Below are 25,277 nucleotides of genomic sequence, written 5' to 3'. Positions count from 1 at the left end.
TCCCCCCCTCCCCCCTCCTCTTCCTCCCCTCCCCTCCTCTTCCTCCCCCTCCCCCCTCCTCTTCCTCCCCCTCCCCCCCTCCTCTTCCTCCCCCTCCCCCCCTCCTCTTCCTCCCCCTCCCCCCCCCCCTCCTCTTCCTCCCCCTCCCCTCCCCCCCTCCTCTTCCTCCCCCTCCCCTCCCCCCCTCCTCTTCCTCCCCCTCCCCTCCCCCCTCCTCTTCCTCCCCCTCCCCCCCTCCCTTCCTCCCCCTCCCCTTCCTCCCCCTCCCCTTCCCCCCCTCCCCCTCCCCCCTCCTCCCCCTCCCCCTCCCCCTCCTCTTCCTCCCCTCCCCCTCCCCCTCCCCCCCCTCCTCTTCCTCCCCCTCCCCCTCCCCTCCCCCCCTCCTCTCCTCCTCTTCCTCCCCCTCCCCCCCTCCTCTTCCTCCCCCTCCCCCCCCCTCCCCCTCCCCCCTCCTCTTCCTCCCCCTCCCCCCCCCCCTCCTCTTCCTCCCCCTCCCCCTCCCCCCCTCCTCTTCCTCCCCCTCCCCTCCCTCCCCCTCCTCTTCCTCCCCCTCCCCCCCCCCTCCTCTTCCTCCCCCTCCCCCCTTCCTCTTCCTCCCCTCCCCCCTCTCTTCCCTCCCCCCCCCCTCCTCTCCTCCCCCTCCCCTCCTCTTCCTCCCCTCCCCCCCCTCCTCTCCTCCCTCCCCCCCTCCTCTTCCTCCCCTCCCCCCCTCCTCTTCCTCCCCCTCCCCCCTCCTCTTCCTCCCCCTCCCCCCCCTCCTCTTCCTCCCCCTCCCCCCCCTCCCCCTCCCCCCTCCTCCCTCCTCCCCCTCCCCCCCTCCTCTTCCCCCTCCCCCCCCTCCTCTCCTCCCCCTCCCCCCTCCTCTTCCTCCCCTCCCCCCCCTCCTCTTCCTCCCCCTCCCCCCCCCCCTCCTCTTCCTCCCCCTCCCCCCCCCTCCTCTTCCTCCCCCTCCCCCCCCCTCCTCTTCCTCCCCCTCCCCTCCCCCCCTTCCTCTTCCTCCCCTCCCCCCCCTCCTCTTCCTCCCCTCCCCCCCCTCCTCTTCCTCCCCCTCCCCCCCTCCTCTTCTCCCCTCCCCCCTCCTCTTCCTCCCCTCCCCCCTCCTCTTCCTCCCCCTCCCCCCTCCTCTTCCTCCCCCTCCCCCTCTCTTCCTCCCCTCCCCCCCCTCCTCTTCCTCCCCTCCCCCCCCCTCCTCTTCCTCCCCCTCCCCCCCCCTCCTCTTCCTCCCCCTCCCCCCCCTCCTCTTCCTCCCCCTCCCCCCCCTCCCCCCCTCCTCTTCCTCCCCCTCCCCCTCCCCCCTCCTCTTCCTCCCCCTCCCCCCCTCCCCTCCTCTCCTCCCCCTCCCCCTCCCCCTCCCCCCCTCCTCTTCCTCCCCCTCCCCCCTCCTCTTCCTCCCCCTCCCCCCCTCCTCTTCCTCCCCCTCCCCCCCCTCCTCTTCCTCCCCTCCCCTCCCCCCCTCCTCTTCCTCCCCCTCCCCTCCCCCTTCCTCTTCTCCCCCTCCCCCCCCCCTCCTCTTCCTCCCCTCCCTCCCCCCCTCCTCTTCCTCCCCCTCCCCCCCCTCCTCTTCCTCCCCTCCCCCCCCTCCTCTTCCTCCCCTCCCCCCCCCTCCTCTTCCTCCCCCTCCCCCCCCCTCCTCTCCTCCCCCCCTCCTCTCTCCCCCTCCCCCTCCCCCTCCTCTTCCTCCCCCTCCCCCTCCCCCCTCCTCTTCCTCCCCCTCCCCCCCTCCCCCCTCCCCTCCCCCCTCCCTTCCTCCCCCTCCCCCCCCCCTCCCCCTCCCCCTCCCCCCCTCCTCTTCCTCCCCTCCCCCCCCTCCTCTTCCTCCCCCTCCCCCCCTCCTCTTCCCCTCCCCTCCCCCCCCCTCCTCTTCCTCCCCTCCCCCCCCCTCCTCTTCCTCCCCTCCCCCCCCCCTCCTCTTCCTCCCCCTCCCCCCCCTCCTCTTCCTCCCCTCCTACTCCCCCCCCCTCCTCTCCCTCCCCCTCCCCCCCCTCCTCTTCCTCCCCTCCCCCCCCCCTCACCCCTCCTCCTCCCTCCACCTCCCCTCCCCTCCTCTTCTCCCCCTCCCCCTCCCCCCCCTCCTCTCCTCCCCCTCCCCCCTCCTCTCCTCCCTCCCCCCTCTTCTCCCCTCCCCCCCCTCCTCTTCCTCCCCCTCCCCCCCTCCCTCCCCCCCCTCATCTCCCCCCCCCCCTCCTCTTCCTCCCCCTCCCCCCCTCCTCTCCTCCCCTCCCCACCCACTCTCATCCCCCCTCCTCTTCCTCCCTCCTCCCCTCCCCCTCCTCCACCCCTCCCCCCCCTCCCTTCCTCCCCCTCCCCCCCTCCTCTTCCTCCCCCTCCCCCCCCTCCTCTTCCTCCCCCTCCCCCCCTCCCTCCTCCCTCCCCCCCCTCCCTCACCTCCCCTCCTCTTCTTCTCCCCCTACCCCCCCCCTCCTCTTCCTCCCCCTCCACCCCCCTCCTCTTCCTCCCCCTCCCCCCCCTCCTCTTCCTCCCCCTCCCCCCCCCTCCTCTTCCTCCCCCTCCCCCCCCCTCCTCTTCCTCCCCCTCCCCCCCCTCCTCTTCCTCCCCCCCCCCCCTCCTCTTCCTCCCCCTCCCCCCCCTCCTCTTCCTCCCCCTCCCCCCCCCTCCTTCCTCCCCTCCCCCCCCCTCCTCTTCCTCCCCTCCCCACCCCTCACTCTTCTCCCCTCCCCCCCCCTCCTCTTCCTCCCCTCCCCCCCCCTCCTCCCTCCCCCCCCCTCCTTCCTCCCCCTCCCCCTCCACCTCCCCTCCCTCCCCCCACCCTCCCCCCTCCCCCCCCTCCCCTCCCCCTCCCCCCCTCCCTCTCCTCCCCCTCCCCCCTCCACTCCCCCCACCCCCCCACCTCTCCTCCCCCTCCCCCCACCCCTCCCCCTCCCCCCCTCACCCCCCCACCTCCCCACCCCCTCCCCCCCCTCCTCTTCCTCCCCCTCCCCCCCTCCTCATCCTCCCCCTCCCCCCCTCCTCTTCCTCCCCTCCCCCCCCTCCTCTTCCTCCCCCTCCCCCCTCCTCTTCCTCCCCTCCCCCCCCCTCTTCCTCCCCCTCCCCCCCTCCTTCCTCCCCCTCCCCCCCCCTCCTCTTCCTCCCCTCCCCCCCCCTCCTCTTCCTCCCCCTCCCCCCCCTCCACTTCCTCCCCTCCCCCCCCTCACTCCCCCTCCCTCCCCTCCTCCCCCTCCCCCCCCCTCCCCTCCCCCCCTCCCCCCCTCCCCCCCCCTCCCCTCCCCCCCTCCTCCCCCTCCCCTCCCTCCCCTCCCCCCCCTCCCCTCCTCCCCCCTCCCCCTCCCCTCCCACCCCCTCCCCCCCTCCCTCCCTCCCCTCCCCCCCTCCCCTCCCTCCCCCTCCCCTCCCCCCTCCTCCCCACCCCTCCCCCCCTCCTCTTCCTCCCCCTCCCCTCCCCCCCTCCTCTTCCTCCCCCTCCCCCCCCTCCTCTCCTCCCCCTCCCCCCCTCCTCTTCCTCCCCCTCCCCCCCTCCTCTTCCTCCCCCTCCCCCCCCTCCCCCCTCCCCCCTCCCCCTCCCCCCCTCCTCTTCCTCCCCCACCCCCCCCTCCTCTTCCTCCCCCTCCCCCCCCTCCTCTTCCTCCCCCTCCCCCCCCTCCTCTTCCTCCCCTCCCCCCCCTCCTCTCTCCCCTCCCCCCTCCTCTTCCTCCCCCTCCCCCCCCTCCTCTTCCTCCCCCTCCCCCCCCTCCTCTTCCTCCCTCCCCCCCTCCTCTTCTCCCCCTCCCCCCCCTCCTCTTCCTCCCCCTCCCCCCCCTCCTCTTCCTCCCCCTCCCCCCCTCCTCTTCCTCCCCCTCCCCCCCCTCCTCTTCCTCCCCCTCCCCCCCTCCTTCCTCCCCTCCCCCCCCTCCTCTTCCTCCCCTCCCCCCCTCCTCTTCCTCCCCCTCCCCCCCCTCCTCTTCCTCCCCCTCCCCCCCCTCCTCTTCCTCCCCTCCCCCCCTCCTCTCCTCCCCTCCCCCCTCCTCTTCCTCCCCTCCCCCCCCTCCTCTTCCTCCCCCTCCCCCCCCTCCTCTTCCTCCCCCTCCCCCCCTCCTCTCCCCCTCCCCCCCCTCCTCTTCCTCCCCCTCCCCCCCCCTCCTCCCCCTCCCCTCCTCTCCTCCCCCTCCCCCCCCCTCCTCTTCCTCCCCTCCCTCCCCTCCCCCCTCCTCTTCCTGCCCCTCCCCCCCTCCTCTTCCTCCCCCTCCTCTTCCTGCCCCTCCCCCCCCTCCTCTTCCTCCCCCTCCCCCCCCTCCTCTTCCTCCCCCTCCCCCCCTCCTCTTCCTCCCCCTCCCCCCCCTCCTCTTCCTCCCTCCCCCACCTCCTCTCCTCCCCCCTCTCCTCCCCCTCCCCCCCTCCTCTTCCTCCCCCCCCCTCCTCTTCCTCCCCCCTCCCCCCCTCCTCTTCCTCCCCCCTCCCCCCCCCTCCTCTTCCTCCCCCTCCCCCCCCTCCTCTTCCTCCCCTCCCCCCCCTCCTCTTCCTCCCCCTCCCCCCCTCCTCTTCCTCCCCCTCCCCCCCCTCCTCTTCCTCCCCCTACCCCCCCCTCCTCTTCCTCCCCCTCCCCCCCCTCCTCTTCCTCCCCCTCCCCCCCCTCCTCTTCCTCCCCCTCCCCCCCCTCCTCTTCCTCCCCCTCCCCCCCCTCCTCTTCCTCCCCCTCCCCCCCTCCTCTTCCTCCCCTCCCCCCCTCCTCTCTCTCCCCCCTCCCCCCCTCCTCTTCCTCCCCCTCCCCCCCCTCCTCTTCCTCCCCTCCCCCCCTCCTCTTCCTCCCCCTCCCCCCTCCTCTTCCTCCCCCTCCCCCCTCCTCTTCCTCCCCCTCCCCCCCTCCTCTTCCTCCCCCTCCCCCCCTCCTCTTCCTCCCCCTCCCCCCTCCCCTTCCTCCCCCTCTCCCCTTCCTCCCCCTCTCCCCTTCCTCCCCCTCTCCCCTTCCTCCCCCTCCCCCCCCTCCTCTTCCTCCCCCTCCCCCCCTCCTCTTCCTCCCCCTCCCCCCCTCCTCTTCCTCCCCCTCCCCCCCCCTCTTCCTCCCCCTCCCCCCCCCCTCTTCCTCCCCCTCCCCCCCCCCTCTTCCTCCCCCTCCCCCCCCCCTCTTCCTCCCCCTCCCCCCCTCCTCTTCCTCCCCCCCCTCCTCTTCCTCCCTCCTCCCCCCCCCCCCCTCCTCTTCCTGTCTTACCTCCTACTGTTCCCTCGATGAGCTGTCTCCTCCTGGGGCCTCACTGTCCTTAAGGTCCACACCTCTCTGGAGCACCATGTTATGGAGAGTGCAGCAGACCAGCGCAATGAAAGAGATACTTGTAGGAGGGCACCACCTGACCAATCCAGGTTCCGGAATCTCATCTTCAGAAGCCCAATGACTTGCTCAATTGTTTGCCTGCTGAGCAGGTGGCGTTGGTTATTTCGCCTCTGTGCCTCTGTCTGGGGCTGCTGTAGGGAAGCCAATAGCCATGTCTTCAAGGATTTCCCTTGTCCCCTTGGAGCCAGGCCTACACTTTGGGGAATGGAGTGAAATACCAAGGCAGCCTAGACTGGCGGAGGATGAAGGAGTAATGGCAACTGCCAGGAAAGCGAGCACACACATGGAGGAAGCTCTTGTTGTGGTAAGAAACCATTTGGTCATTCAGGCAGTAGAAGCCCTTCCTGGTGGTGGATCTCACTGGCCAGTCGCTGGGTGTCTTGATAGCCACATGGGTACAATCAATGATGCCCTGCACCAAGGGAATCTAGTGATGGAGGCTGAACCCAATGCCCTCTGTACCTGTGCAGGCCAATCTGTGTCAAAGTTGGTGTAGTCCCTGCCCTCCTGAAAATGGCATCCGTGACCTGCCTGATGGCATAATGAGCTGCCAACTGCGAGATGCCACCGAGGTCCACAGCTGATCCCTTGAACAGATTACATAGAAATTCAGGGTGACGGAGACCTTGATGGCTGCAGGTTGGGGACTGCCATGGGGGCCATGAGGCCTCAGGTCATTGTGGATCAGAGCACACAGGACCGAGACCATCTGCCTGGATAGGCGCAGCCTCCTACAAGCACTGGCAGGAAGCTGACTCTTGGTCTATGCACCTAATGTCTTGGGTAGCGCCTTCCTTCCCTTGTAGCCCCACCCGCCCCCGCTGTGCCCTGCCAACCCCAGCTGCCCCTATAATGCCAGCAGCCTCACATCCGTCTCCAGTTTCCTGCCACTTACCAATAGAAAAGCAAGTCTTTCATCTGCAGTAATGGCCACTCTGTGGCACATTTGGAGCAGCTGAGCTTTATTTTGGACCTCTGCATAATGTTAATCAGCCCTTCCCAGAGCCCTCATGGCCCCCCGCATTGTTCACGTCCTCTAAACCCTGCCGTGGTCCAGACCTGGCATTTTCCCCGTGCCCTTCCTTTGAAATCAGAAACTGCTGCTGACAAGCCTGTTACTGAGCTCCTCAATGAGCTCAACTGGTGGTTAATTGGAGGCGGCGGGCTTCCCGTTCCCTCCTTCCCGGCATCCCTTTAAAAATAGCTTTGCGTTCCAGAGGCAGCAGGATCCGGAATGTAGTTTTCAAATTGCACGCGCACCTATGTCCGCCTCCAATGGGCTTTGAAAACCCGGCCCCTTGTCCTTTTTCCCTTTCAGTCTCTTTTTCCAAACAGCATATCTGACTTCCACATGTAGAACGACTGGCCCAGACTCTGCTCTGATGTGCCCCTGGGTAATATAGGCTCCTGGCATTGTCTACGCTCACCTATGATAACTGGCCGTTTGGCTAAGGTACCAAAGGACTACGAGCACCTCTGGAGTCCAAAGCCAGCCACGAATGCAGTGGCCTCAAGAAAGAAAGTGAAAGCAAAACATACTTGGAATTGTAGAAACTTAAGAGCACAGAGGGAGGCCATTTGGCCTGTGGTGCATGTGCAGGCTCTTTGAAATAGCAATTGTACTTAGTCCCATGTCCCCGGTTTTTGTCCATAACCCTGTAAATTCCTCATCCTCAGGTACCTGTCCAACTACCCTTTAAAATTATTAATGGAATAAGCTTCCACCACCTTTTACAGGTCGAGTGTTCGAGATCCGGACAACTCAGTGAAAACATTTCTCCTGTGCTCCCCTCTAGATTTTTGCCAATGATTTTAAATCTCTGACCTCTGGATATTAACCCACTCCCCAGCGGGAATAGTTTTTCTTTGTCTACTCTATAAAAAAAACCTCTATTAGGTCCCTTCTTAACCTTCTCTGTTCCGAGGAGAACAGTCCTCACTTTTCCAACCTCTCCTCATAACTGAAGTCCCTCATTCCCTGGGAACTTCCTGGGAAACCTCCTTTGTACCCTTTCTAAGACCTTTACATCTTTCCTGAAGTGTGGTGCCCAGAATGTTTCAACTTCCACCATTTGATTTAGAAAGAAAAAAATGCCAAATATTTAAGAAAAGAGTGTTAACATCGATATTAAAATATGTTCTTCAGTGAAGAAAATGTGTGGAAGCTTTGTGAATACATAAAGGACAGAAGACAACACCTTTTGGAAGAATGGTATGCTGTTTTTATATCAAACGACCAAAAGATGGTAAGTGCATTTTCTTATTCTGAGGTACAAGAATTTTACGGAATTCCCTTTTTTTTTCATCGTAAAAGCTTAATTATCACCACCGAATAGAGTTATTAATTTTCAGGCACCAAAGCGGAATATTTGCTGAAAAGCAGCATGCTCGCTCAGCGCTGCACGGATTTTATGCTCGAGTCTCTGGAGTGGGACTTGAACACGTAACCTTCTGACTCCGAGGCATGAGTGCTACTCACCTAGCCAAAACTGACACCGGACTGAGTGCACATAGAAACTGAACAATTCTAATTGGAACAAAAGTTTCAAATTAAATATGTTGTTGGAATGATAGTAATTCTTCCAGTGAATTAATTTTTGATAGCTTGTAGAAATAACCGACAGGGGGTACAGTACCTGAGCATATTAGATGGAGCATAAATGGGGAGAAATGTGAAATTGTCCACTTTGTAAGGAAGAATATTATTTAAAAGTTGAGAGCCTGGTAAATGTTGATATTCAGAGGGATTTGGGGGTGCCTCGACACAAATCACAGAAATTTAACATGCAGGGTACAGCAAGTAATTAGAAAGGCAAATGGTAGGTTGGCCATTATTGCGGGGGTGGGGGGGGTGGAAGAGATAAGAGTAAGGAAGTCTTGCTGCAATTATATAGAGCTTTGGAAAGATACACCTGGAGTACTGTGTACAATTTGGGTGTCCTTGTCCAAGGAAGTATATACTTGCCTTGGAGGCGGTACAAAGATTGGTTCCAGGTATAAGAGGGCTGTCCTATGAGGAGAGATTAAGTAGAATGGCCTATACTTTCTGGAGTTTAGAAGAATGAGAGGTGGTCTTAGGAACGTAGAAACATAGGAACAAGAGTAGGCCATTCAGCCTGTCGAGCCTACTCTGACATTCAATTAGATCATGGCTAATCATCTACCTCAACACCACTTTCCCACGCTATCCCCATATCCCAAATAATTTTTAATAAACGTGTTGAAATGTATACAATTCTAAAAGGACAAGACAGGCTGTTTCCCCTGAATGGGGAGTCTAGAACCAGGGGTAATAAAAACAGAAAGTGCTGGAAATACCCAGCAGGTCTGGCAGCATCTGTGGAGAGAGGGCGGCACAGTGGTTAGCACCGCAGCCTCACAGCTCCAGCGACCCGGGTTCAGTTCTGGGTACTGCCTGTGTGGAGTTTGCAAGTTCTCCCTGTGTCTGCGTGGGTTTCCTCCGGGTGCTCTGGTTTCCTCCCACATGCCAAAGACTTGCTGGTTGATAGGTTAATTGGCCATTAGCAATTGCCCCTAGTATAGGTAGGTGGTAGGGAAATGTGGGGATGTGGTAGGAATATGGAATTAGTGTAGGATTAGTATAAATGGGTGGTTGATGGTCGGCACAGACTCGGTGGGCCGAAGGGCCTGTTTCAGTGCTGTACCTCTAAACTAAACTAAACTAAGGAGCAGAGTTAACATTTCAGCTCTGTGACTTATAACTAGGGGTCATAGTCTCAGGGTAAGGGACCAGCCATTTAGAACTGAGATAAGGAGAAATTTCTTCATTCAGGGGGTTGTGAATCTTTGGAGTTCTCTACCCCAAAGAGCTGTGGATACTCAGTCATTGAATATATTTAAGACTGAGATCTATAGATTTTTGGATATTAAGGGATATGGAGATAGTGTAGGAGGGTTGAGTTCAGGTAAAAGATCAGCCCTGATCTGATTGAATGGCGGAGCTGGCTCAGCAGGCTATATGGCCTACTCCAGCTCCTATTTTTTATGTTTGTTTTCACCACAATGGGGAAGAACAGCTTTAAATGGGTTTCTTCTCAGCAGCGAAGGTTCAAGAATCCCCTTTGACCAAGATTTTGATCAGCTGACCTAACATCTCTTTATGTGTCTCGATGTCATTTTGTTTTATAATGCTCCTGTGAAGTGCCTCGGGATGTTTTATTACATTAAAAACACGATGGAAATACAAGTTGTTGTTGATCCTGTTTTTTTTTTAAATACGGGAATATAGTACAAAAACAAGGAAGTTATGCTAAACCTTTTATAAATCCCTGATTAGTCCTCAGATGGAGTTTTGTGTGTCTGATTCTGGGCTCCACACTTCAGGAAGGATGTCAAGGCCCTGGCAAGGTTGCAGGGGAGATTTACTAGATTGGTACCAGGGACGAGGGATTTCAGTTATGTGGAGAGACTGGAGAAACTAGAATTGTTCTCTTAAGAGCAGAGAAGCAGTGCGTTGTGATCTGGAATGCCTGAAAGGGTGATGGAAACAGATTCAATAGTAACTTTCAAAAGGGAATAGGATAAATACTTGAAAAGGAAACATTTGTAGTGATACGGGGAAAGAGCGGGGTGTGGAACTAATTGGATAGCTCCTTCAAAGAGCTGGCACAGACAGGATGGGCCAAATGGCCTCCTTCTGTGCTGTAAGATTCTCTGAATTTGTACACTACACATTCACTGGACTCTGTTTGCCTATGTATCGCATTAGCAACATCAAGTACGGATAACAGAGTGAGATTGAGGAACATGGGAAGATAGGAACAGGAGTAGGCCATTCAGCCCCTCGAGCCTGTCCCACCATTCAGTGAGATCATGGTTTATCCGCAGCCAGGAGCAAACATCACAATGTTAATGTTCCATAGTATAGCTCACAAGTGCTCCATTTGCGGTTGGCTGATTTGACATGGACCAGAGATTGAATCTGGGATAAGCATGTTTCGAAAGGCTCATTCTCACACTGTACATTGCAGCTCCCCACTGAACCACCAGAGGGTTCCCCAGCTTAACCCCTTCTCTCTCAATTGCATTATTGAAATGTACAAGCAGGAATGACCTGATCACTGCCTCACTGACATGATACAGTAATTAAAGAAAATAGTCACATTGAAGGCTTGGGTAAAGACTGTGGAAGAACCTTTTTTTTTTGGCTAACTTCCATTTTGTTTTTATTTACTCCATTGCTGCAAAGGTGCCCATCTGGAGTCAGCAATCTGGCAATGGAGATCAGCCAGTAATCTGGGTAAGTGATTCCTTTGTTAATCAATATTTATATCTACACTTTCAACTGCAAATTATTTTTTCATTTTAAAAAAAACTGTATTGCCATTTTGCTGGCTCATTCTATTATAGAATCTTACGGCGCAGTGGTTAGCACCGCAGCCTCACAGCTCCAGCGACCCGGGTTCAATTCTGGGTACTGCCTGTGTGGAGTTTGCAAGTTCTCCCTGTGTCTGCGTGGGTTTCCTCTGAGTGTTCCGGTTTCCTCCCACAGCCAAAAGACTTGCAGGTTGATAGGTAAATTGGCCATTATAAATTGCCACTAGTGTAGGTGGGAGGGGAATATAGGGACAGGTGAGGATGTGGTAGGAATATGGGATTAGTTTAGGATTAGTATAAATGGGTGGTTAATGGTCGGCACAGACTCGGTGGGCCGAAGGGCCTGTTTCAGTGCTGTATATCTAAATCTAAAAAAAAATCTAGAAGGAGGCCATTTAGCCCCTCATGTCTGTGCTGGCTCTTTGAAAGAGCTATCCAATTAGTCCCACACTCCATCCTTTCTCCCATAATCCTCATCAAGTACATGTCCAATTGCCTTTTGAAAGTTCCTATGCAATCTGATTCTACCCCTCTTTCAGATGGCGCGTTCTAGCTGTGTGAAAACATTTCTCCTGTAGGTCTTTTGACAATTAAGATCAATGACTTCTGGTTACCACTTGCCAGAGGAAACAGTTTGTCTCGACTTGTTCTGTCAAACCCCTCATAATCTTCTCCTCTTAACCTTCTCGAAGGAGAACAATTCCAGCTTCTCCAAACTCTCCACATAACTTTGCAAATATTTGCTTATGTCCTTGAGTTCCATTGTTGATTACACAAGTGAACTTAAAAACTTGTCAATTATTAAAACATTAAGAGCTTTCTCCTCCGGCCACACAATGGAAAGATGTAAAGGAATCTGAGTGTACACTCTGGCTACAAAGTGTCACACTGAAAGACCGAATATTTTAGGCTAGTTTTTTTAAGGTATAAATTTATACAGAAGCGACCACGATAGGTTGTATTTTTATAGTGCCTTTTTAGTGTAGAAAAATGCCCCCACAAAAGCATAATCAGACAAAAACCAGTGCCAAGTGAAGAAAGAGGTTTTAGGAGGGGTGATTAAAGGCTTGGTGGGCTTTAAAAAGGGTCTTAAAGAAGGTGAAGACGATGGAGAGATTTAGGGAGGGAATTGCAGAGTTTAAGGCTGAGACGGCTGAAGATAAGACCACCAATGGAGGGTGAGAGAAGCACAGGATGTACAAGAAGCTATAGCTAGAGGAATGTGGAGTTCTGGGGTGATGGTGGAACTGGAGAAAGTTACAAATGTAGGGAGGAGTGAGGCCATTAAAGAATTCAAACAGGTGGGTTAGAATTTTAAATTTGAACCGTTGTACTGGGAGTAACTATAGGTCAGCGAGTACAGAGTGATAGGTAAATTGGAGTAACTTGCTTCTCATCCTAGACTAGATGGTGGACAAGCAGTTGGACAACCCAGGGCAGTGGAAGGATTAAGACAGATGGTGGAGAGGTAGAGCTGAGACAACATACATGTAGATGATTTTAATGTTACCAAGGAGCAGCATGCAAATGAGGAAAAGGAAGGGAGCAAGTATGGATTCTAGGAACATGGGAGCAGGAGTCGGCCATTCAGCCTACTATATCCTATCTATATCCACCCTGATACACCCTTTAAGAATTTTGTAAGTTTCAATGTGATCACCACTCATTCTTTGAAACTCTGAAGAATACAGGCCCAGTTTCTGCAATCTATCATAAGGCAAACCTGCCATTCCAGGGATTAGTCTGGTGAACCTCCATTGCACTCCCTCTATGACAAGTATGTCCTTCCTTAAATGAGGCGTGGAGGGAGTGCTGGATTGGGAGGAGAAGACTTGCTGGTGATGGCAATTGAATAGTTAAGACTTGAACCAATTGAGAGCAGTCCCACTGAGCTGGATGATGGAGCAGAAGCATTGGAGGAGTATGGTGTGGTCAATCACGTCAAAGGCGGCAGAGAGGTCGAGAATGATGAGGGCAGAGGGAGTACGCCATAGTTGCAGGGGGTGCCATTTGTTGACTTTGTTAAGGGTGGTTTCAGTGCTGTGGTGGGGCAAAGTCCAATTCGGTGACATCCAGCCGTGAAGTTGTGGGAAAAATGGGCACGGATTTGGGAGGTGACAAAACATTCAAGGATCTTGGAGTGGAAAGGGAGGTCAGAGGCGGAGCGGTAGTTTGCCAAGTTGAATAAACCAGCATATAAAATAGTAATGCAGTGCTCAACACTCACCAATAATTTAAACTGTTTTCTGAAGTGCAAATAAGAAAGTGATTCAGAATTCTTCATGGTCATTTTCAGAGACTTTTAACAGGATCTTGGAGTAGCATAAAATAGAATTCCACCTTGTGTGACGTAACTCTGGGTTGGCTACGTGAATTGAGAACATGGCCAGATTCCTGCTGATTTCAACCCATAATCTAAGCTGACACTCCAGACACGAATAGTAAACAAGAGCTTCTATTCTTTACCTACCTAAAATTCATATGCAAAGATATGGACATATTTTACAACAAGAGGTTAGATGGATTCCATGTCCGTCACACTGAGGTCCCATCTGCCTGTTCAGGTCAAAGAAGAGTGGACAGTTCTCGCAGCGTCCTGGCTAACATTCCGCCCTCAATCAGTAACAACAACTTGCATTTATTCGACATAGTAAAACATCCCAAGGTGCTTCACAGGAGTATTAACAGATAAAAATTGACACTTGGGACACATGAGATATTTGAACAGGTGATCAAAAGGTTAGTCAAAGAGGTAGGTTTTAAGAAGCATCTTAAAGGAGGACAGAGAGGCAGAGAGATTTAGGGAGGGTATTCCAGCATTTAGGGCCCAGGCACCTGAAGGCATAGCGGCAAATGGTGGTGCAATTAAAATCAGGGATGTTCAAGAGGCCAGAACTGGAGGAGTGCAGAGAATCTTACAGGGTTGCAGGACTGAAGGAGATTACAGAGTTAGGGAGGGGTGAGGCCGTGGAGACATTTGAACACAAGAATGAGAATCGAGGTGTTGCAGGACGAGGAGCCAGTGTAGGTCAGTGGGCACAGGGGGTGATGGGTGAGTGGAACCTGGTGCCAGTTAGGATACGGGCAGCAGGTACCGCCTAAGAGAAGATTGTCTAGTCATTCATCTTGTAGCTATATGTCGTTTTTGGCAACAGAACAACTGCTGCATTTTCTTGTGTAACAATTGTGACTTTTAATTCAGTTACTAATTGTACAAAAGCTATGGGATATTTTGATGTGAGAAGCACCAGTCAAGTACAAATGGTACAGTGGTATATAATTATTTATAAATTAATAATAGCATTTATAGTTTGTTTGTAATCTGTCATCCGCTAGTGCAAACATCACAATGATTATGTATTTTAAACCAGGATTACCATGTTATCCTACTTCATGATTGTGGAGGACAGCACTGTGAGGTCTATGACCTGGATACAACACTACCATTTCCATGTCCTTTCGATATTTATGTGAAAGAAGCCTTCAGATCGGAAGATCTCATCAGACCAGCTTTCAGAAGGTGAGGAAAGCTGTCGTTCAGGAGATATTCCTCCTATTAATTCTTCGCAACTTTTCAGTGGTTAGAATTACTAATTACAGACGGAACAAAACAGAAAGTGCTGGAAATACTGGAACTGTCTGCCTGAGCTGCTGAGTAGAGTCATAGAGAGAAACAGCACTGAAACAGGCCCTTCGGCCCACCAAGTCCGTGCCGACCATCAACCACCCATTTATACTAATCCTGTATTAATCCCATTTTCCCTCTCACATCCCCACCTTACCTCAATTCTCCTACCACCTACCTACACTAGGGGCAATTTTTACAATGGCCAATTTACCTATCAACCTGCAAGTCTTTGGCATGTGGGAGGAAAGAGTATTTCCAGTGTTTTCTGTTTGTGTTTCAGATTTCCAGCATCTGCAGGATTTTATTTTCTAATTACAGAGGGAATCAGCTGGGAAACTCCATAGTCTACAAATTAGAGCCAGACCTTTCAGGAGTGAAATTAGGAAACACTCAAAGGGTGGTAAAAGTCTCGAACTCTTTTGCAAATTGCAATTGATGCTAGATCAATGTAAATTTTAAATCTGAGATTGCTAGATTCTGGTTAATCAAAGGTGCGAAGAGATATGGGGCGAAGGCAGGTATATGGAGTTAGGTCACAGATCAGCCGTCATCTCATTGAATGATGAAATGGGCTCGGGGGGCTGAATGGCCCTCATGTTCCGATATTCCTATGAGCAAGGAGAGGGTTGTGCTTGGTTGCTGTGTGACCCATGCCTAAATAACTGACTAACGCCATCTGTCTAGGCCTACATGTGAAAGAGTGGCTATTTGGAGAGGATACTGTTGGATGCCATGGCCTCAGGCGATCAAACTATACTGCAGCAAGGAATCGGTGCCATCCTAGGAAGAGGAGGCGAGAAAATTAGAAGATGATAAAAAGGAAACTGAATCATGAGAAAGATTTGCATTTGTATAGCGTCTTTCAGGACCTCAGGATGCCCCAAAGTGCTTTACAGCCAATTAAGTACTTTTGAAATGTAGTCACTGTTGTAATGTAGGAAACGTCTCAGCCAATTTGCACACAGCAAGCTCCCACAAACAGCAATGTGATAATGATCAGGTGATCTTGGTTGAGGGATTTAGTACTGGCCAGGACAAAGAGTAGAATTCTTCAAATAATGGAGTCCTTTGTAAGAGGGCAGACGGGGCCTCAGTTTAACATTTCATCCAAAAAGGCAGCACCTCTGACATTGCAGCACTCCCTCAGTACTGCAGTGGAAGCACCAGCCTAGATTTTTGTTCTCAAGTCTCTGGAGTGGGACTTGAACTGAGAACCTTCAGGCTCCAAGGTGAGCGTGCTACCCGCTGAGCCACAGCTGACATGGGTTTAGGCAACCAACAAGATGAAAGCAGAAAAGAATGATGAAAGGAGAGGGATGAGGGAAAGAAGGAAAACAGGGTTACCTCCAACCAGCAACAGCTTCTGCCACCTTTCCATTGAGTGACACTCTCGCTGCCCCTCTTATTTTTCCACTTTTTTTGCTGCTCCCCCAGTCCGTGCAACATTTTACCCCTCACGGCTCCCAAGAGTGTGAAGACTGGAGCTAAGATGAGAGAGTATAACGGACTGGACTCCTCCACAGCCTTATCAATTCACCTCCGTGTCTGGAGACCCAATTTGATTCTGAGATGTCAGTTGCCCCCGTTTTCCATCACTCCAACCTGTCCACAGTGAATCAACCCAGAAATAGCAATTAGTTTCAAATAAAAACAAGAAATGCTGGAAATACTCAGCAGGTCTGGCAGCATCTGTGGAGTGAGAGATAGAGTTAACGTTTCAGGTCAGTGACTCCCCTTCAGAATTAGCAATTCGTTTCCTTTTGTTAAGAGTTCTATGGACCTACAATCCGATGGAGGGAAATATTTGGGAGGAAAAGATTAGGGAAGCAAGTGGCAGGAAAGTATAATTCAGCAAATCATATTGTTGTTCTTGTTCAGGAAAATGAGAGTGCTAAGAGCGGATCTATACCTGAAGACATTCGCTTCAGATCGGTCTCATATGAAAGATGCTAACGGAATGTGGCGCGCGACTCCTCCAACATATCCTTGTATTCAAACAGCAGGTCAGTGAAATAAAGTGTGTTTGGAACTTTAAAACACTATGCTCCAAAAACAGATAAAGCATGTTTTCAAATGTAATTAAAAGTTTGGACTGGGCTCGTGTGTGTAATGTGACGTGTCCCTGGAGCATTGTAATTTTATTCGTTTATGGGTTATGGGTCACTGGCAAGACCAGCATTTATTGCCCATCCCTAATGGTGTGTGACTTGGAGGGGAACTTGCATGTGGTGGTGTTCCCATGCGCCTGCTGCCCTTGTCCTTCTAGGTGGTAGAGGTCACAGGTTTCGAAGCCTTGGTGCATTGCTGCAGTGCATCTTGTAAATGGTACGCACTGCTGCCACAGTGCATCAGTGGTAAAGGGAGTGAATGTTGAAGGTGATGGATGCGGTGCCAATCAAGTGGGCTACTTTGTCCTGGATGTAGTTTCTTGAGTGTTGTTGGAGCTGCACCCATCCAGGCAAGCGGAGAGCATTCCATCACACTCCTGACTTGTGCTTTGCAAATGGTGGACAAGCTTTGGGAGTCAGGAGGTGAGTTATTTGCTGCAGAATTCCCAGCCTCTGACTTGCTCTTGTAGCCACGGTATTTATAAAGCTGGTCAGTTAAGTTTCTGGTCAACGGTAACCCCCAGGATGTTAATGGTGTGTCCTTGGGGCAACGTTATGTACCCGTGGGGCTGTTCATGCGGTGACATGTTTGGAAGGGCCGAAGGAATGCTGATTGTTTCATATTTCAGAATAAAAAGCACTTTGAAACTGAGGTTAAGGGGAGATTTAATGGAGGCGTTCAAAAGTATGACTGGTTTTGATAAATGAGGAAATTGTTTCCAGTGGTAGGAGGGTCATTAAGATAGAGTGTTTCCTATTTTGGTGCCTCGTCTTTTTAAAACTTGCATCTTCTAAACTTTTGTGTCTCTGGTTCAAATCTAGAGGCAAAGATGAACCTGGATGATTTTATCAGTATGAGTCCTGCTGTCGGATGGGGTGATGTCTATGCCCTTCCAGAATTTGTCCAACAATTTGGAAGTTCAAAGTTATAATATTTGGAAGAAAGTCTGTTCGAAGTTTCCAGTTTCAATCCTTGCCCTGCGAGAAGAACCGCATAAGAGAGACATAATTAACTTGCAAGAAGCAATTTTGAGTGTTCGAAGTGTGCAAAAAAAACAAACAAAATGGACAGTGAAAAGCACTCAAGACAGCAGGAATGCAGCAGAGAGAGTTAGCCACAAAAGAAAATCGAATTCAGACTATTGACACTGGAATTGGTGATTCTACAGAGACTCCCAGATTGAAAACATTGCCCAAGAATGAACCCTGAGTGTAAAAGGGAGAGAATGTGATGAACTATTTCCTACTATAGATGCTGTATCTTTACCGGTCGAACACATCATAGCGCAGCTTTTTCCTTCGTGCACTGATATCACAAGAGTAAGGGACACTTGGTCAGTGTGGAACCTGCAAAATATTGTTATTCCACAATGCAAAATAGTTCAATAAAACTGTAACTTTTTAAGGCTGAACAATTGTTTTTTGCTACATTAATGTATGTCAGGTAGCTTTTGCCTGCATTGTGTTGCAAGGGGTTGACATGATGTGATTAATCATGCAGTGAAGTTGAAGGTGCTTATGAAAGTCACCTGAATCATTCGGTGCGTTGCCAAGTTGTACCCGACTCTGAAGTAGCTGTTGGGATCATAGGATAGTTACAGCACAGAAGGAGGTCATTCGGCCCATTGTGTCCGTGCCAGCTCTCTGCAAGAGCAATTTAGCTTGTCCCACTCCCATGCCCTTTCCCTGTGGCCGCTGCAAATTTTTTCTCTTCAGCTGCTTTCCCAATTCCCTTTTGAAAGTCACGATTGGATCTGTCTCTACCGCACTCTCAGGCAGTGCATTCCAGATCATAACCAGTCGCTGTGTAAAAAAAAAGTTTTTCCTCATGTTGCCTCCGGTTCTTTCACCAACCTCTTAAATCGGTGTCCTCTGGTTCATGACCTTTCCGCCAAAGGGAACAGTTTCTCCCTGTCTACTCTGTCCAGACCCCTCATGATTTTTAACACCTCTGTCAAATCTCCTGTCAACCTGCTCTTCTCTACGGAGAACAGGCACATCTTCTCCAAACTATCCACTTTAATTGCTTCTGATACACAGACAGGTAATGATTTTGGGCTGGAACTGCCAGCCCAGCAGATTGGAGACTAATGCAAAATTCCGCAGCAGTAGGGAAATGGGTGTTGGCCTTCTCATTGCAACTGAGCTGTTCAGTTGTAGTGGTGCATAGACAAGGGAGGCAAGAGACAACTTTGCAGGAAGGCAAGACAATCTGAGGAAGAGTGACCTTCAGGCTACATCACAGTCTCTTAGAGAGCGGGTGAAGAGGAGCAGCTCCAAAATTTGGTCTTCGGCTAGAGGTGTTCAGGTGGCCTTAGACGAACCAACAAGAAAATGAAAAAACTCAGCAATTTCTGATCCTATTTCTTTATTTTGTTAAATATGTTTGGCCGAAGACTCTATTTGATCCTGGTTCCTCAAATCCCTCCTTTAACTGCCTCTTCTTCAGTCTGTATAGTAAGAGTCATCAGGCTTTTTTATGATGGTTATCACAGCTAATTCTGATCCTGCCTTCACCCAATCTCTACGGAAGTACAATTCCAGTGAGATTACCAGATACTGAGAAGGAGAGGGATCCTTGGCTGGTTTCCCTGGCCTGCCCTCACTGCCACATCACTGACATTTAGATGTCAACCATGTCTCTGATTCAGAAAGTCCCACTCCCGAGACCTGAGCACAAAAATCAAGGCTAATGCTCCCAGTGCAGTACAGAAAGATTGCTGCAGTGGCGGTGGTGCCATCTTTCAGATGAGATACTAAACTGATGTCCTCTTGGGGGGATGTAACACTATTCAAAGTATAGTGTTCTTTTAAAAGAACGAGTCCTCTCCAGTGTCCCGGCCAATATTGTCCTAGGGCTAATCCAATTATTTTTCTTTAAAGCTTGATATGATATCTGCGGGCTAGAGAAGATGTAAATGTTTACTTGTCAAGTGACACTGTCCTTAAGAGGTTCCATTGTGTCTCTGAACTTGGTGGCTTTAACAGCTTTCTACTCAGGCCCCTTTGTCTGGTACATAAACCACAAACCTTTTCACCATATCACCTGGTCAATTTTGGCTGTGTCTGAAGGCTTCCAAAGCTTAGTGTAGAAGGTAAAAATCTCATTGATGTACACACGTCTTACCGGAAAATTAATTAAAGCCATTGTCCTTAATAAATTTTTGGGGGGGAGGGTGGGAACTGAAAAATATATTCTTAACTCTTTTGAACTGATTTAAGATTTTGTAGATTTTACTTGTAAATATTTGTACAGGTATGTAAGTTTCCCTCTGTTTCTTGCTTCAGTGTATTCCTAATTCGCACAAATAAATTCGACTTGTGGTTTTAGCCTGAAAGATAAGGTTTAACATCTCATCTGAAAGATGGCACCTCCGACAGTGCAGCATTCCCTCACTGGAGTGAGAGCTGGATTTTTGTGCTCGAGTCTTTGGAGTAAGTCTTGAATCCACAACTTTCTAACTCGAAGGTGAGAGCAATACCCAGCGAGCCACAGCTGACACAATGTTGATATAAAGTGGGCATAAAAGAGAAAGAGCAGCAGTATGCACTTGTACTGGCAGAGAAACATTTAATGACTAAGGGACTCCTGTTGAAACATCTGTGCAGAATAATTTTCTCATGTCTAATATGATACCAAATGTTGAAGGCAGTTTCTTAAGGGCTTTTGAATTTTAAGTAGATCTCTGTACATGGAATTAAGAGTGGACAGAAAGGCTAGTACCTTCAAGCAACAGAGGTCACCTATTGCTTGACAAAACAGCTCTGACTCAGTTGGTTGCACTCTTGCCTCTGAGTGAGAAGGTTGTGGGTTCAGATCCCACTTAAGAGAGTTAAGTAGAAAAATCTACACTGGCAGTCTAGTGTAGAACTGAGGGAGTGCTGCACCATCAGATGAGACATTAAACTAAGACTTTGTCTGCTCTCTGAGGTATGTGTAAAAGATCCAATGACGCTACTTCAAAGAAGAGCAGGGGAGTTATCCTCAGTGTCCTGACCAATATTTATCCCTCAATCAACATCAGATTATCCGGTCGTTATTACATTGTTGATTATGGGAGCTTGCTGTGTGCAAATTGGCTTCTGTGTTTCTTACATTACAACAGTGACTACACTTCAAAAGTACTTCATTGGCTGTATAAAGTGCTTTGGGACATCCAGTGGTTGTGAAGGGTGCAATATAAATGCAAGCCTTACTTTAAAAGTGAAGCACATGGCCAGAGAAATTGTTTGTGCATCCTGCTGAGGGCACTACAATTCCCTGGAAGACAAACCTCCCTCCCCCTTCTCCCTCCTCATCACTCCTATTATGACTACAAGTCATATGTGTCAGGTGAAAGTTAAGTGAACTGCACTTGGATTATCGAGTAGCAGTAAGGAATTTTGGATTGTGCAGCTGTCTGCTATTTGAAGCCGTGCCATGTTCTGGAGATTTCACTTGTTGCAATCCGGCCGCTACCCTTTCAAGTAAACAGTTTATAAAGCTGCAAGCAATACAACAAAAACAGCTTGCTCCTGTCTTCTGTTTCACAGTGTGTCTCAGAATTAAGGAATACTCTGGAACAAGGTTGTAAAGTGGGAGTAATCCAAGAATATTCATGGGAAAAATGACCTTTTTGTTTTATATCCATTCTTGGGATGTGGGCATCACTGGCAAGGCCAGAATTTATTGCCCATTCCAAATTGCCCTTCAGAAGTTGGCAGTGAGCCACCTTCTTGAACCGCTTCAGTCCACGTGGGGTAGGTACACCCACAGCGCTGTTAGGGAGGGAGTTCCAGGGTTTTGACCCAGCGACAGTGAAGGAATGGTGATATATTTCAAAATCAGAATGGTGTTCCCATGAACCTTTTCATATATTCATTCTTGGGATGTGCATGTTGTTGGCAAACGCTGACATTTATTGCCCACCCCTAGTTGCCCTTGTGAAGGTGGTGGTGAGCAGCTGCCTTGAAATGCAACTGAGTGGCTTGCTCGGCCGCTTCAGAGGACCATTAAGAATCAAGCATGTTGTGTATGGGATTGGAGTCACGTAAAGGCCAGACCGGACAATGACAGCAGGTTTCCTTCCCTAAAGGGGCACTACTGAATCAGCTGGGTTTTGAATGTGCTTCCACCTGCTTTTGGTCTTTTCCAAATAATTCCCCTATTGTTTTTAAAAGCATTTTGGGTTTCCAGTGTGGCTTAGTTGGTAAGTATTTACAGAATGGGAAATTGGAAAATAAGTGTGAGGTGGTACGTTTTGGTAGGAGAAATAAGGGAGCCACATATTCCTTGGAAAGTAAAAGTCTTAATGGGGTAGAGGAACAGAGAGATGTAGGGTACAGATTCCCAAATCATTAAAAGTAGCACTGCAAGTTAATAAGGCCATAAAAAGTGCAACAAAGCACTGAGGTTCATTTCTATAGGAATAGAATTGAAAAGTAGGGACGCTTTAAACTTGTATATAGCCTTGGTTAGACCGCAGGTGGAGTACTGTTTACACTGCCGGCCTCCATATTACAAAAAGGATTTGGAGGTACTAGAGCAGGTGCAAAAATGATTCACGGATGATAATCAGAACTGAGATGTCATAGCTATTAGGAAAGACTGGCTGGGACTCTTCTCCAGAATAGACAAAGCTGATGGGTGATCTAATAGAGGTCTTTTCAATTATAAAGCGAATTGATAGGGCTTGGGGGTCCAAAGAAATGACCACCAATGTTGGGGCAAAGGAAGTGGAAAATGCACGAGAGATCAGAATTGGAGGGGAGATGAGGATCATTTTCTTTTTACACAGCCAGTTATTATGATCTGGAATGAACTATTTGAATGGGTGGTAAAAGCAGATTCAATAATAAATTTTAAAAGGGAATTAGATAAATATTTTAAAAAGATAGATGTGCAGGCAAAGGAGGAAGAGCTGGTCTCTTTCAAAGAGCTGGTACAAGCACAAAGGGCCGAATGGCCTCCTTCTGTACTTTATGATTCTGTGAATCTAGTTTGGGGGATTTTGAAGCTGTTCATAAACTGCTTAAGAGTATTGTTGTGATGGCTTTTGATATCTGGCATTATCAATGAACCGATAGGCCCATTACTCACTCAATACACCATCATTCTAGATGTAATCACAGGTATTCGCTGTTGCAGTTTTACAATAGAAGAATAGATGGAGTACAGAAGCATTGTTGAGCAAAGACTTTGTGCTAGAGATCCTGAAATTTCCACAGCTCCCTTCAACAATGTTCTCATGTGATTTGTGCTAAGCCTTGGAATGTTTCACATCCTGAAGACATAATGCAGATGTTTCATTTCTGGAGCACTTTCTCAATTTATGCACTCACTATCACTGGTGAAATTTGTTTGTACTGGGTGACCTCACACTCTCAAGCATGGCCCCAGAGAACAGCATGCTTTGTGTTCTTACCTATTTAAACTCTCTTGCGCCAAAGTTAGCTCACGGATTTCTTTCAAGAAAGAAAAGATGAATTAATTGAGTGTTATTTGTGTTTCAAAGTTTGTTCATTTTTGTTCCTGACAGTTCCTGACTCTAGAATATTGCGCAAGACTTATTTGCACAGTATGTTACCATTCCTTTCAATTCAATAGCCTCATTCAGTGCTATTCTAGGAGACTTAGCAGAATGATACCAGAGATACGTGAGCTTTTGCCCAGTCAGCTATCTTCTGCCAGGTATTTCAAGCTAGTCTTCTCAGAGTAGGATGCACTCTCGAGTGCCAACCAAGAACAACTCTCTTCACTGCATGCATCAGTACCTCAACAGCATCACTCATGAATGTGTCCATTGTTACGAAAGGGCTTCCATTATTTTTAATTTTTTTTGAGGACTTGCTTTAAAACAGAAAAGATTCCATGGATGTGTTCTTTTTTTACCAAGTTCTCCGATAGGACAAGATGTCCTTTGAAAGTCACCTTTACTGGAGGCCACTTGTGATTTGGGCTCAGAAAACAGCAGAACCCTTGGTGACCTGGAACAAAATGGTTTCAGAGAATCCACATGTGAAGGTTTATGGAAGGTTCAAGTTTTAGGGAGGAGGTGAGGGGAGGATGTTTGTGGGGCGATACAATTGATCAAGTTGTCGGCCTGGAATGTGTCGGGTAGTGTAATGTAATGGCTATTGTATCCTATAAATGTGTACTGCAAATTCTGGTACGCCGTGAAGCTCTTTGAGTGAACTAGAAGCTTCTCCCTTGCAATATGCTTGAAATAAAGCCTTTATTTGCTTTTATCCCATGGACTCGAGAGTGGTTAGATTTTCTCCACAACAGAAGAAACATCAAAGTGAGGTCCTGTCTGCTCTTTCAGTTAGACGTAAAAGATCCCATGGCACTATTTGGAAGAAAAGCAGGTGAGTTTTTCCTGGGGCCAATATTTGTCCCTTAAACCAACATTGTTATTAACAGATGATCTGGTCGTTGTCACATTGCTGCTTGTGAGAGCTTGCTGTGTGCAAATTTGCTGCCGCGTTTCCTACATTACAACAGTGACTACACTTCAAAAGCAGTTCATTGGCTGTAAAGCGTTTGGGATGTCTGGTAGTTGTAAAAAGCACTATATAAATGGAAGTTTTCCTTTGCATCATCCCAAGGCACTTCACAGGAGCCTCATCAAACAAGATTTAACACTGGTCCGCATAAGCTCGGTCAAAGAGGTAGATTTTAAGGAGCAAATTTAATGGAGTAGGATGAGGTGGACAGGTTTAGGGAGGGAAACCAGAGCTTAGGGCCCAGGCAGCTGAAGGCACAGCCACCAATGCTGGAGCGATGGAAATCTGGGAAGCGCTACAGGCCAGAATTGGAAAAATGCAGATACCTCAGCAGGGTGGTTGTAGGGCTGGAGGAGGTTAGAGAGTGAGGGATGGATGGACGAGGCCATGGGAGGGAGTTTTACAGAAGGATGAGAATTTTAAAATCAAAGCATGGCCAGGAGCCAATGTAGGTCAGCGTGCACAGGGGTAACAGTGAACAGGACTTGGTGCAAGTTAGGATATCGATGAGTTTATCAGAGTCTTCATTGCAGTTTCTGATGCTTTTTTTTTTAAAGTTTCTCACCAGCACATATTAAAAGAAACATTTCCCTCTGCCACCATTGGTGACAAAACCTTGCAGACAGTCTGGTATGCCAGCGATTCTTGCCATTCTTTCAACATATTGCGTACCCTTTGGCAACCAACTCTTCGCTAAGTCAAAAAGAGGTTGTTTGTTCTTTATTTTAAGCAAGGACTTCTGCAGCTGTCAGACAAGTGAACTTATTGCACCTTTTTTGCAAATTAAGTTTTCCCCCTTTGGTTTCTACATCACCAGAATTAATCTCTGTTAAACACAGCACTGTTGAAGTTCATTTAGATCGCAATTATGACCACAAGTGTTCGTCCAGTCAAACCTGAACTTGGGGACCAAATGTCCCATCACATGGTTTGCAATATTTCACACTCATGACAAAAATTTGCAAAACACATTACCATTATCATCATGAAAAGGCAGATAACATTAAACAATCACAATCAAAATTATATAGTGTGTGTGGCGGGGGTGGGGGGTGGGGGGTTGCTAGTTGAGGTGTGTGCAAACTACTGCTTAGAATTACATAGAATTTACAGCACAGAAACGGGCCATTTGGCCCAACTGGTCTATGCTGGTGTTTATGCTGCACACGAGCCTCTTCTCACCCTTCTTCATCAAACCCTATCAACACATCCTTGTATTCCTTTCTCCCTCATACATTTATCTAGCTTCCCCTTGCACCCTTGATTTTTTTTTAAATTCATTCATGGGATGTGGGTATCACTGGCCAGGCCAGCATTTAGTGCCCATTCCTCATTGCCCTTGAGAAGGTGGTGGTGAGCTGCCTTCTTGAACCGCTGCAGTCCATGTGGAGTAGGTATACCAACAGTGCTGTTAGGGAGTTCCAGGATTTTGACCCAGCGACAGTGAAGAAACCACGAT

General features: G+C 50.1%; 1 protein-coding gene across 6 annotated transcripts in view; it reads left to right on the top strand.

The window, feature by feature from the left end:
• Positions 1–17,800, top strand: part of ntaq1 (N-terminal glutamine amidase 1) — a 33,293-nt gene extending 15,493 nt beyond the window's left edge. For 3 of the 6 annotated variants that reach the window (XM_068032531.1, XM_068032532.1, XM_068032534.1), the window contains 5 exons: positions 7,407–7,506; positions 10,470–10,520; positions 13,969–14,117; positions 16,104–16,228; positions 17,156–17,800. In XM_068032531.1, the coding sequence (XP_067888632.1) occupies positions 7,407–7,506; positions 10,470–10,520; positions 13,969–14,117; positions 16,104–16,228; positions 17,156–17,265 (535 nt within the window). In that variant the 3' untranslated portion in view covers positions 17,266–17,800. Of the gene's footprint in view, positions 1–5,149; positions 5,565–7,406; positions 7,507–10,469; positions 10,521–13,968; positions 14,118–14,909; positions 16,058–16,103; positions 16,229–17,155 lie in introns of those variants that run through there. The other 3 variants (XM_068032536.1, XM_068032537.1, XM_068032535.1) reach the window with 3 other exon arrangements.
• The last annotated feature ends 7,477 nt before the right edge of the window (positions 17,801–25,277 follow it).

This window comes from Heterodontus francisci, chromosome 5, assembly GCF_036365525.1.
Source record: "Heterodontus francisci isolate sHetFra1 chromosome 5, sHetFra1.hap1, whole genome shotgun sequence".
NCBI classification, from domain to species: domain Eukaryota; kingdom Metazoa; phylum Chordata; class Chondrichthyes; order Heterodontiformes; family Heterodontidae; genus Heterodontus; species Heterodontus francisci.
The sequence above is the reverse complement of the archived record's forward strand: the minus strand, read 5'-3'. Positions and strand labels throughout refer to the sequence as shown.